The sequence below is a fragment of the Phyllobates terribilis genome, unplaced genomic scaffold (assembly GCF_046119375.1).
Source record: "Phyllobates terribilis strain yellow unplaced genomic scaffold, ASM4611937v1 Scaffold_4__5_contigs__length_816908805, whole genome shotgun sequence".
Lineage (NCBI taxonomy): Eukaryota > Metazoa > Chordata > Amphibia > Anura > Dendrobatidae > Phyllobates > Phyllobates terribilis.
Genome location: NW_027362764.1, coordinates 600,177,518 through 600,190,126, shown reverse-complemented (window position 1 = coordinate 600,190,126; position 12,609 = coordinate 600,177,518). Strand labels below are relative to the sequence as shown.

The 12,609-nt window shown below is 45.9% G+C and overlaps 1 protein-coding gene across 1 annotated transcript in view; it reads right to left on the bottom strand.

The window, feature by feature from the left end:
- The window catches only part of LOC141265748 (meprin A subunit beta-like), a 100,242-nt gene extending 87,845 nt beyond the window's left edge, over positions 1 to 12,397 (bottom strand). The window contains exon 1 of the mRNA XM_073679210.1: positions 12,288 to 12,397. Within this exon, the coding sequence (XP_073535311.1) occupies positions 12,288 to 12,365 (78 nt within the window). The 5' untranslated portion in view covers positions 12,366 to 12,397. The remainder of the gene's footprint in view (positions 1 to 12,287) is intronic.
- Between the last annotated feature and the right edge of the window lie 212 nt (positions 12,398 to 12,609).

The following is a 12,609-nucleotide window of genomic DNA, read 5'->3' as shown; positions in this document are numbered from 1 at the left end:
CAAATAGCCCTTACACAGCCTGGAGGTGTGTTTGGGGTCATTTTCCTGTTGAAAAATAAATGATGGTCCAACTAAACGCAAACGGGATGGAATAGCATGCCGCTGCAAGATGCTGTGGTAGCCATGCTGGTTCAGTATGCCTTCAATTTTGAATAAATCCCCAACAGTGTCACCAGCAAAGCACCCCCACACCATCACACCTCCTCCTCCATGCTTCACGGTGGGAACCAGGCATGTAGAGTCCATCCGTTCACCTTTTCTGCTTCGCACAAAGACACGGTGGTTGGAACCAAAGATCTGAAATTTGGACTCATCAGACCAAAGCACAGATTTCCACTGGTCTAATGTCCATTCCTTGTGTTCTTTAGCCCAAACAAGTCTCTTCTGCTTGTTGCCTGTCCTTAGCAGTGGTTTCCTAGCAGCTATTTTACCATGAAGGCCTGCTGCACAAAGTCTCCTCTTAACAGTTGTTGAAGAGATGTGTCTGCTGCTAGAACTCTGTGTGGCATTGACCTGGTCTCTAATCTGAGCTGCTGTTAACCTGCGATTTCTGAGGCTGGTGACTCAGATAAACTTATCCTCAGAAGAAGACGTGACTCTTGGTCTTCCTTTCCTGGGGCAGTGCTCATTTGAGCCAGTTTCTTTGTAGCGCTTGATGGTTTTTGCAAGTGCACTTGGGGACACTTTCAAAGTTTTCCCAATTTTTCGCACTGCCTGACCTTCATTTCTTACAGTAATGATGGCCACTCGTTTTTCTTTACTTAGCTGCTTTTTCTTGCCATAATACAAATTCTAACAGTGTATTCAGTAGGACTATCAGCTGGGTATCCATCAGACTTTTGCACAACACAACTGATGGTCCCAACCCCATTTATAAGGAAAGAAATCCCACTTATTAAACCTGACAGGGCACACCTGTGAAGTGAAAACCATTTCCGGTGACTACCTCTTGAAGCTCATCAAGAGAATGCCAAGAGTGTGCAAAGCAGTCATCAAAGCAAAAGGTGGCTACTTTGAAGAACCTAGAATATAAGACATATTTTCAGTTGTTTCACACTTTTTTGTTAAGTATATAATTCCACATGTGTTATTTCATAGTGTGAATGTACAATTTTCATAGTCATGAAAATACAGAAAAATCTTTAAATGAGAAGGTGTGTCCAAACTTTTGGTCTGTACTGTATATGCAAAAATTCAAGCAATAACGTGCAAGATATAATCATCTGGTATATTCACCATTTAATTAGAAGTGTCACAAAATTATCAGATTGTCCTTAACACTCAGGACCCCAAAGACACCTTTCAAAGCTTGGTAGTAAAAATGGCCATACACTAGCTCCTTGGGAAGCTACATGGTATGCCTCCTATGAGCTATAAAGGACCATATCGAGTTAACAAATAACATTACTAGTGAAACAAAATATATAACAACAAGCATAATACAAGACACAAATATATACCAAGACAAAGAAATAATATAGCAATATATCAAGTATGAATGACATAATATAGACATGACTGTACACATGCATAATGGACCCAACTGCGGTAAAATGCATGTCGGCAGACAATATGTAATAGCCTAATTAAAATGCAGTAACCACGATAAACAGCATAACAGCAGAAATACCTATCATTGCACATTACAGCCTAACTTCATCATGTGAACAGGTGTTAACAGTCATACAGACAAGCGGAGCTGTGGCCAGAATGCAGATTGTTAGTAAATTTGATGACTTCAATAAGGTAAGTAAATTGGTCACTAATACACATTTTACCACACATTGATCCATTATCAGTGTTTAGTGGTGTCTAAACTTATGTTATGTAAATCGCACTTGATATATTGCTATATTATTTCTTTGTCTTTGTATGTATATGTGTCTTGGGTTATGCTTGCTATCTTATGTTTCATTGTTGATGTCATTTGTTAACTCAATATTGCAAAAATTTGGCTATTTGGTTCTGATTCTGACCAGAGGGTGCGACTGCGACCAGGCCCGTCCCGAGGTGGGCCTACCATTCGAGGATGCACATCCAGCTGAAGTGTATTGCGGGGAAGGGACTCTCCGGCTCCGTGCACTGCATTAGATGCCGCTGTCCAATCCGAGGCTTGTAGCTTACTAGACATTTCTGTCTCATGGCAGTAACATAATGCATCGCCATAGCAGGGACGCCGATGTCCGCTGCTGGCCTCTGAACGGCTGGCGGCATATATTGCAGTGCAGGGCGTCCTTGGAACTAGGTGCTGTTATCGGTTGGCCCCCCTCTCGAATGGGCCCAAAAAAGACACTGCACATCGAGGGACTGGAGGAAGGTGAGAAGAATGTTGTTGTTTTTTTTATTTTAAATGTAGAACAGGGAACTCATACCAGAAAGTGGCCCAGGATGGGAGACATATTTACCAGAGTGGGGGACATATGTACCAGGATGGGCCTAAGATGGGAGACATATATACCAGGATGAGGGACATATATACCAAGAAGGGGGACATATAAACCAGGAAAGGCCTAGGTTGGGAGACATATATTCCAAAAAGGGGGACATATATACTAGGACTGGGGACATATATACCCGGATAGGAGACATATATATTAGGATGGTGGACATATATACCAGGAAGGGGCCCAAGAGAGGGGACACATATACGAGTAAGGGTTCCAGGATAGTGGACATACATACCAGGATGAGGACATTAGTACATAATGAAGGGGGTTGAACCCGTATGTCTTTATAGGATTCAGAACGCTACAAGGATCCATGCATTTGACTAACATGCAGGGGGGCCCAGGTCCAAATTTTGCACCGTGGTCCATCAGACTCTAGTTACACCACTTATTCTGACAATCTGCTAATATCCAGACTCTTCTGACTAAATGATGAATATACCAGATGATTATGTCTTGCACATAAAAGCTGGAATTTTTACACTGATGCTAATATTTCTTTGGCACAAGTACCCCATGTTTGTGTATTTTTCCATTCTGCTGTTATAGGTGAAGTTTCCTTATATATCATTATTGAAATGGTTTCTCCTTGAATGTTGAAGAGTTCCATGAAATAAAATCCTCAGACTTGTTTAAAATTCCCCAAAAAGTAAATCATTTTTAAAGTGGCACCAACTTGAGGCTTCTCTTTAATTTTACCATGATGTGTTTTAAGTTTACCCTCAAAGTGTAGTAATTAAAAAGTCACTAGTGTCAATTTGTAGTTAAATTGAATCTATTCTACAAGAACATGACTAGATAATATTTTACACAATGTTCTTTTCTGAAGCATTAAACTGCATATAAAAATATTTTAAAATGCCAGTATTTTTTTTTATCTGTAATATGCATTTTATTTGAAAGTATCAAATTGTACTTGTTTTTTCCCATGCTTTCTAAAGTTCTATAGAGAAGCCTATGATTAAAAAGCTTGAATAAAAAAATACACAGGCCAGGTTGCATTTTTAAAAGAAACTCATTGGACCCAAAGAATACCACAAACTAAAATCTTTGTATGTCATGTGTTATATTTTAATTATAGACGTTGAAGTATAATCTAGACCTAGAGAAATAAAAAAATATTGTTCAACAAGAGTGTATGAAACAAGCCCTAAAAAAACAATTAAAACATTACAATTGTCATTCTAAACTGAGGTTGTTTTTTTTACTGAGTACATAAAAATGAATATACCGTAAGTAGCCTCACCCTGACTCAGCATTATAGAAAACTGGTAGAGAATAGTGTTGAGCATTCCGATACTGAAATATCGGGTATCGGCCGATATTCGAGTATCGGAATTCCGATACTTAATTCCGATACTTTTGCAATATCGTATACCGGAATCGGAAGTTCCCATAATGCAATGAGCCATTTTCATTTTATTCAGCCAATGAGGATCCTAAGAAGTGTGGACACATCCTGTTAGGCATGTAGGCATCTTAACTAATGGCATGGCTGTGATTGGCTGCTGAAATGATGTCATGATGCACTATAAAAGCCGCCGCCGCCATTTTGAGCTCACTCTGCTGTGAATTCAGTTAGGGATAGGACGCTGTTGTTCTGAGGGACAGTTTTAGCTACCTATTTGGTCTATTCTGCTTAACCCAAGCTACTTTATAAATCGCTGTGCCTTGCAGTGCTAGTGCACAGTTCTCTGTGCTGTTCACCGCTTTCTGCAAGGTCTCTGTGTGTGAGTGCAGCTCACCCTGTAGTGTGTGCTTCAACCACGTCTGGTTGTAGTGCACTCAGTGTGTGTCACTGCCTCATACATTGTTCTTTTTTGCCAATTCATAATTTTTCCTGATATCTCCTATTAGTGTGGTGGTTCCATCCGTATTCAGCTAAATTGGTTCCAAACACACTATATAGGAGTAGATAGAGAAATTTTTTTGGTCTTGCAGCGCTAGTGCACAGTGCTCTGCATCTGTACTGTTCACCGCTGTCTGCAAGGTCTGGTGTGTGAGTGCAGCTCACCCTGTAGTGTGTGCTTCAACCCCGTCTGGTTGTAGTGCACTCAGTGTGTGTCACTGCCTCATACATTGTCCTTTATTGCCAATTCATAATTTTTCCTGATATCTCCTATTAGTGTGGTGGTTCCATCCGTATTCAGCTAAATTGGTTCCAAACACACTATATAGGAGTAGATAGAGACATTTTTTTGGTCTTGCAGCGCTAGTGCACAGTGCTCTGCATCTGTACTGTTCACCGCTGTCTGCAAGGTCTGGTGTGTGAGTGCAGCTCACCCTGTAGTGTGTGCTTCAACCCCGTCTGGTTGTAGTGCACTCAGTGTGTGTCACTGCCTCATACATTGTCCTTTTTTGCCAATTCATAATTTTTCCTGATATCTCCTATTAGTGTGGTGGTTCCATCCGTATTCAGCTAAATTGGTTCCAAACACACTATATAGGAGTAGATAGAGGAGCCTTTCTGCAGCATTGGGCCCTGCAGCCCCAGCCAGATTAGTATTAGCCTATTTTTTGCAGCCTCATCTATTGCATTGTAGGTTACCTTCCTACATTGTAATAGCTACAAAAAGTTTGTGATACTATCGTTATTACATCTTTAGGCACATCCAGTGTCTTTTTGTGATAAAAAAAACCTAAATAAAGTTCACCAAACACTCCACTTTACAGTTGTGTAGGCCACATTAGCTCATATTAAAGTCTAGTCCACACTTTATAAAATTAGTATTTCTTATACCTGTTAGCTGCTGTTCAGGAATAAGCACACTAAGCCCTTAGTACTTTTCTGCCTATCTTTATCAGTCTACCAAGATGAAGAAGGCAGGGAGTAAGGCATGTGGTCGTGGGCGTGGGCGTGGGCGTGGAGTTTCTGCAGGGAGAGGACGTGAGGATTCTGTGCCTGCAGGGAGAGGACGTGGGGATTCTGTGCCTGCTGCGGGCACCAGTGACTCAGCATCCCCCAGTTTTACCAGGGAACAGTCCTTTATGCGCAGCTTTGTAGGAGCTAGCCGTACCCCACTGCTGCGCGAGGACCAAATTGAAGCCGTTGTCGGATGGATGGCAGCTAATGCATCGACTTCAATTAGTTCCAGATCCTCTCAGCTCCTGAGCACTGAAGAGCACCCATCTGTCTCTTCACCACCTGCCAAACTGCCCAGGCAGTCAGAGAGCCCTGGACAGGAGCCATCTCTACTTCTGTTCTCTGAATCTCTTGGCTTGGAAAGAGGGGGCCAGCCAAGCAGAATTCTAGAATTTGAAGAAGAGGTATTATGCAGTGATGCGCAACCGTTTTGTCTCTCTGAATCTGAAGAGGCGGGTGGGCCAGTGCCTATGGTCAGCAGCACACCTCAGTACGCATCTGATGATGAGACTCAGGTGCCACTTTCTGGTGCGTACTGTGCTGTCGAGACTACCCAGGAGAAGCAGTTGTTTGAAGAGGGTGGTGTAGATGATGAGGTCCTTGACCCATCATGGCGTGAGGGACAGGAAGGTGGTGGGAGCAGCTCTGAGGAAGAGATTCCCCGAACGGCCCAAAAAGGAGGGAGAGGGAGGGGGCAGACTTGGTTGCCTGTAGCCTCCACTTCGGCACCCATTAGGAGCATGGCTCTTCCAAAATCCAAAGCGGGCGCTCCCAAGACTTGCAGTGCCTGGTCCTTTTTTGACACAGTTGCAGATGACATTTGCTTTGTCAAATGCAAGCTGTGTAATCAGAAGGTGAAAAGAGGGAAAAGTGTCAGCAACCTCAATACCACAAATATGTGGAAACATGTGCGGACCAAGCACGTGGTGGAGTTACAAAAACACACTGAAGACCTAGGCCAACCTACAGCGCCACCTACCACCTCTTCAGCTCGTGTTGTAGCCTCTTCCTCCAGCTCACACACAGCTGGTTCGGCTTCCTCACAGGATCGCCATGGAAGAATCTCTGGCACTGTTGTACAGAGACACAGTGTAATTCCACCCACAGCACCACTTTCCCAGTCATCCTCACACTCCCAGGCCAGTCTACAGCCATCGTTAGCACAGGCATGGGAGAAAAGGCGCCCATACTCGGCAAACCACCCCCGAGCACAGGCTCTGAATGCTGGCATTGCTAAACTACTGGCCCTTGAAATGCTATCATTCAGGCTGGTGGAGACTGACACATTCCGTAACTTTATGGCATTGGCAGTCCCACAATACAACGTGCCCAGCCGCTTTTATTTCAGCAGGCAAGCCGTCCCTGCCCTGCAACATCATGTGGAGGGAAAAATTAAACATGCGCTACAAAACGCCGTCAGTAGCAAGGTCCACCTGACCACCGATGCGTGGACCAGTAAGCATGGACAGGGACGATACCTTTCCCTCACTGCCCATTGGGTAAATGTTGTGGAGCCGGGTACAAATCTTGAGAGTGGCGCTGTACGTGTTCTGCCAACTCCAAGGATTGCAGGAATCCAATCTGTACACATTGACTCCTCCTCATACTCCAGTTCCTCTGAATCAGCGCTGCAGGAGCCGTCACGGTCTACCTCCACATCGACCCGTGAACGGTTACCTGTTATGATGACTGATATGAGCACAGCCGTGGCCAAACGTCAACAGGCCGTATTAAAATTAATTTCTTTGGGGAATCGAAGCCACACAGCGCAGGAGCTCTGGAATGCCATCAAGCAGCAGAGCGACGTGTGGTTTGTGCCAGCGAATCTCCAGCCAGGCATGGTAGTGTGTGACAATGGCCGAAATCTGGTGGCAGCTCTGGGCCTAGGCAACCTCACTCACATCCCATGTCTGGCACATGTGCTCAACTTGGTCGTGCAGAGTTTTTTGAGGGACTATCCGGATCTTGATGCACTGCTTCACAAGGTCCGCATAGAGTGCGCTCAGTTGCGGCGTTCCAGCAATGCAAGATCACGCATTGCAGCTCTGCAGCGCCGATTACGTCTTCCGGAACATCGCATCATATGTGACCTACCCACCAGGTGGAATTCAACGTTACATATGTTGGAGAGGTTGTGTGAGCAGCAGGCAGCAGTAATGGAGTACCAGCTGCAGCAGGCGCAAACAAGTCGCAGTGCGCGCCGTTCACACTTCACCACCACTGAGTGGGCCTCTATGAAGGACATTTGCCACGTTTTGCGTGCCTTCGATTATTCCACGCGGATGGCGAGTGCAGATGATGCACTAGTCAGCATGACTATCCCCCTTATCTGCCTGCTTGAAAAAACACTGCAAGCACTAAGGGACGAGGTTTTGGAAGAGGTGGAGGATGAGGAGTCACAAATGCCATCTGCTTCTCTACAGTCTGCGCAACGTGGTTCCTCACAAAGGCCTAGGCAGGGGACACTTTGTGAGGAGGATGAGGAGGAGTCAATGGATGAGGAAGACATCTGTACAGAGGAGGGAGGTACACAATGCTCTAGTAGTCAGTATCTAGAGCGAGGGTGGGGTGATGCAGAGCAGGCAGAGATCACGCCTCAAGCAGGGGACAGTGTTTCTTGGCCAGTTGGCAGTCTGCAGCACATGGTTGATTTCATGCTGCAGTGCCTGAGAAACGACCGCCGCATCGCCCACATTCTCAACACGGCTGATTATTGGGTGTCCACCCTCCTAGATCCTCGCTACCGGGACAACTTACAAAGCCTCATAACACCGTTGAACCGGGAGCGTAAAATGCGGGAGTACCAAGACGCACTGGTGCATTCCATCATGTTCTCCATTCCAACCGAGAGCAGTGCTGCTAGTGCTTTACAAAGCAGCTCAGTGCGTCGAGGCAGTGGAGGAAGCTCTGCACAAAGAGGGAGCAGAAGCAGCGCCTCAGCACAAGGCAAGACCAGTATGGCCGAAATGTGGCAAAGTTTTGTGTCCCCGCCGCCACAAATGTCTACACCATCACAGACGGCTCCAGTCAGCAGGAGGCAACGTTTCCGTCAGATGGTGACAGACTACATGTCTTGCCCTCTTAGTGTACTCCCAGACGGCTCTTCTCCCTTCAAGTTTTGGGTCTGTAAGCTGGATACATGGCCAGAGCTTAGTCAGTATGCATTGGAGGTGCTAGCTTGCCCTGCTGCTAGTGTATTATCGGAACGCGTCTTTAGTGCCGCAGGTGGTGTACTAACAGACCGTCGCATGCGACTATCCTCCGATAACGTTGACCGGCTTACTTTTCTCAAAATGAACAAGGCCTGGATCTCTCATGAATTTGCCAGTCCTCTTCCAGAATAAATAATTGGTTGGCAACAGTATCCAGGTCTCCTGTTCTGTTCATGTTTCTACCACCTGAACTGTAATCCCTGAGCTCGGAAGTGCCGTCTGCACAGTCAACACTTGCTGCCGTGTTATTGGGGTTCAGTAACGTCAGCTGTTCCCCTGCTGTGCGGACGGCAATTTCTCCTGCTCTGTCCACATTCTCACTACTACAGATTTGAAAGTTTCTCCAGTTGGCGCTCGGAAGTGCCGTCTGCACAGTCAACACTTGCTGCCGTGTTATTGGGGTTCAGTAACGTCAGCTGTTCCCCTGCTGTGCGGACGGCAATTTCTCCTGCTCTGTCCACATTCTCACTACTACAGATTTGAAAGTTTCTCCAATTACACCTCTGGCTCCTCTGTTTTCAGTATTATCCCTGAGCTCCAACACCGCCAGTTGGCGCTCGGAAGTGCCGTCTGCACAGTCAACACTTGCTGCCGTGTTATTGGGGTTCAGTAACGTCAGCCGTTCCCCTGCTGTGCGGACGGCAATTTCTCCTGCTCTGTCCACATTCTCACTACTACAGATTTGAAAGTTTCTCCAATTACACCTCTGGCTCCTCTGTTTTCAGTATTATCCCTGAGCTCCAACACCGCCAGTTGGCGCTCGGAAGTGCCGTCTGCACAGTCAACACTTGCTGCCGTGTTATTGGGGTTCAGTAACGTCAGCCGTTCCCCTGCTGTGCGGACGGCAATTTCTCCTGCTCTGTCCACATTCTCACTACTACAGATTTGAAAGTTTCTCCAATTACACCTCTGGCTCCTCTGTTTTCAGTATTATCCCTGAGCTCCAACACTGCCAGTTGGCGCTCGGAAGTGCCGTCTGCACAGTCAACACTTGCTGCCGTGTTATTGGGGTTCAGTAACGTCAGCTGTTCCCCTGCTGTGCGGACGGCAATTTCTCCTGCTCTGTCCACATTCTCACTACTACAGATTTGAAAGTTTCTCCAATTACACCTCTGGCTCCTCTGTTTTCAGTATTATCCCTGAGCTCCAACACCGCCAGTTGGCGCTCGGAAGTGCCGTCTGCACAGTCAACACTTGCTGCCGTGTTATTGGGGTTCAGTAACGTCAGCTGTTCCCCTGCTGTGCGGACGGCAATTTCTCCTGCTCTGTCCACATTCTCACTACTACAGATTTGAAAGTTTCTCCAATTACACCTCTGGCTCCTCTGTTTTCAGTATTATCCCTGAGCTCCAACACCGCCAGTTGGCGCTCGGAAGTGCCGTCTGCACAGTCAACACTTGCTGCCGTGTTATTGGGGTTCAGTAACGTCAGCCGTTCCCCTGCTGTGCGGACGGCAATTTCTCCTGCTCTGTCCACATCCACTGTACTACGGATTTAAAACCTCCTCCAAATACACCTCTGGCTCCTTCGTTTTTAGTATTTACCCTGGGATCCAATACCGCTAGTTGCTGCTCAGAAGTGCCGTCTGCACAGTCAACGCTTGCTCCAGTGTTATTGGGGTTCAGTAACGTCAGCTGATCCCCAGCTGTGTGTCCGGCAAATTCTCCTGCTTTGTCCACATCCACTGTACTACGGATTTAAAACTTGCTCCAATTACACCTCTGGCTCCACTCTGTTTTTAGTATTTACCCTGGGTTCCAGCACCGCCAGCTGGTTCTCGGCAGTTCCATCGGCTCTTGTACCTTCTGCTACCCATCCGGGTTCCAGTACCGTCAGCTGGTTCTCGGCAGTGACTTTGGCACGGGTACTCCCTCCTGCCCAGCCTGGTTCCAGCACGCCAGCTGTTTCCGGGTAGTGTCAACGTCACTTTGCCTCCAATGCGTTGTCCTGTCGTGTTGCGGTCGGGTTAGCCGACTCTATGGTGCCTGCAGTTTAGGTGACTCCTATGTGGGCTGCGGGATCTGGCAATGAAGGCTGGTTCCATAGTGCCAATAGGACAAGCACCCCCTGTAGGACTGTGGGTCTTGGTAACTGCGGCCGGCTCGCGGCCTTGAACTTTTTTTTACATGGGTACCTTCTGCTACCCATCCGGGTTCCAGTACCGTCAGCTGGTTCTCGGCAGTGCCTTTGGATTAGGTGCCTCCTTCTCGGTATCCAAGTTCCACCAACGTCTGCTGGTCCTTGGTAGTGCTTTCTGGCACAGGTACCTCCTGCTTAGTAACCGAGTTCCAGTACCGTCAGCTGGTCTTCGGCAGTTCCATTGGCTCTTGTACCTTCTGCTACCCATCCGGGTTCCAGTACCGTCAGCTGGTCCTCGGTAGTTCCTCAGCTTTCTTGTACCTTCTGCTACATTTCCAAGTTCAAGCTTTTTGAAATGGTTCTTGGTAATCACTCTAGATCTCCCTGACGAGGACCCTGAAGACGAGGACCCTGAAGACCAACCCTAAGAAGACGAGGACCCCGAAGACGACGACCCTGAAGACGAGGACCCTGAAGACCACCCCGAAGAAGACGAGGACCCTGAAGACCACCCTGAAGAAGACGAGGACCCTGAAGACCACCCCAAAGAAGACGAGGACCCCGAAGACGAGGACCCAGAAGACCAACCCGAAGAAGACGAGGACCCCGAAGACAAGGACCCCCGAAGACGACGACCCTGAAGACCACCCCGAAGAAGACCAAGAAGATGACCCTGAAGAAGTTGACCAAGAGGACAAAGAAGAGAAGACAAGCACCAAGATGCAGAAGAACAAGAGACAGAAAACCAAGAAGCAGAAATACAAGAAGCTGCAGAACAAAAAGCGGAAAAACATTAAGCATAAGACTAAAAATCAGAGCAAAAGATAATATCTAAATTATAAGCAGAAGATGACTAAGCAGTGTATGGGGGTGAGTCCGTTCCTCCTCGTGGTGCCCCTGGAAAAGACCTGCTGCTGCAGGCCAAACTGAACGCGGACAAATCCTGTTGTAAATCTTTTGTGACGGGCAGAACGAAAGGTGTAATGTCCAACCTTTTATAGATAACAACTACAGGAATGCCTGCCACAAATAAGAATATGATGAAGAAGAAGAAGATGAAGAAGTAGAATATGAAGAATGTAAAAAAAAAGAATAATACGAAGAAGGTGAAGAAGATGAAGAAGAAGAGGATGAAAAAGATGCTGAGGATGATGAAGGAGAAAGTGTGGGAGAAGTAAAAAAGAAGGTGAAGAGCATGGAAGTAGTGAAACATAAATATCTGACAAAATCTAAAAATACTTAACATAGTCAATATTTCCGTAACTCAGAACGTCTTAAAAAAAATATTAATTCCTGCTATTCCATTTGATTGGGCTAAACCTCTATGCCTTTATTGTCTCCCCCACCTCCCCCAATACATTCTACATTATTCTTAGTTGTTTTCCTTCATGTAGAATTAACCTACAAGGAAAGAAAGGGTTTATTTTCATTCCGATATTTCTGTCCCATTGACTTGCATTGGTTTCCGGTATCGGAATCGGCGATATCCGATACTTTTTCGGTATCGGTCCGATCCAATCCGATCCGATATTTCCCGATATCGGAAGGTATCGCTCAACACTAGTAGAGAATGATCTCCTTTAAAAAGAGATGCTAAGAAAATCGAATGGACTAGTGAAACATTTATAAAACCAACATCACCCCATGTTTACTTAGATATAATGTAAAAATACTTAATGGACTCACCTTTCCAATGACTGATTGGAGTAGAAGCAGTAGAAGAGGGACAGTAAAAAGGTCCATTGTAGAGCTCTTTCGTATCATCTTACAAGGACTATAATACTGGTTAAGCTTTTCCTTTTATATAACTTTTTATAATCTTGTACTTTGTCCTAGCATCTAACTTATCAGTTACAGTTTATCCTATGTTGAAGATCCTTGGACCTCAACATGCAATATACTTGCCTACCTGTAATCTATACTAGTGATTATCAAAACTCTGTTAGAAAACCTAATTTTAGGGGCAATAAATTGACATTCTTTTGGTTCGCAGCAATGTAGGGTAATG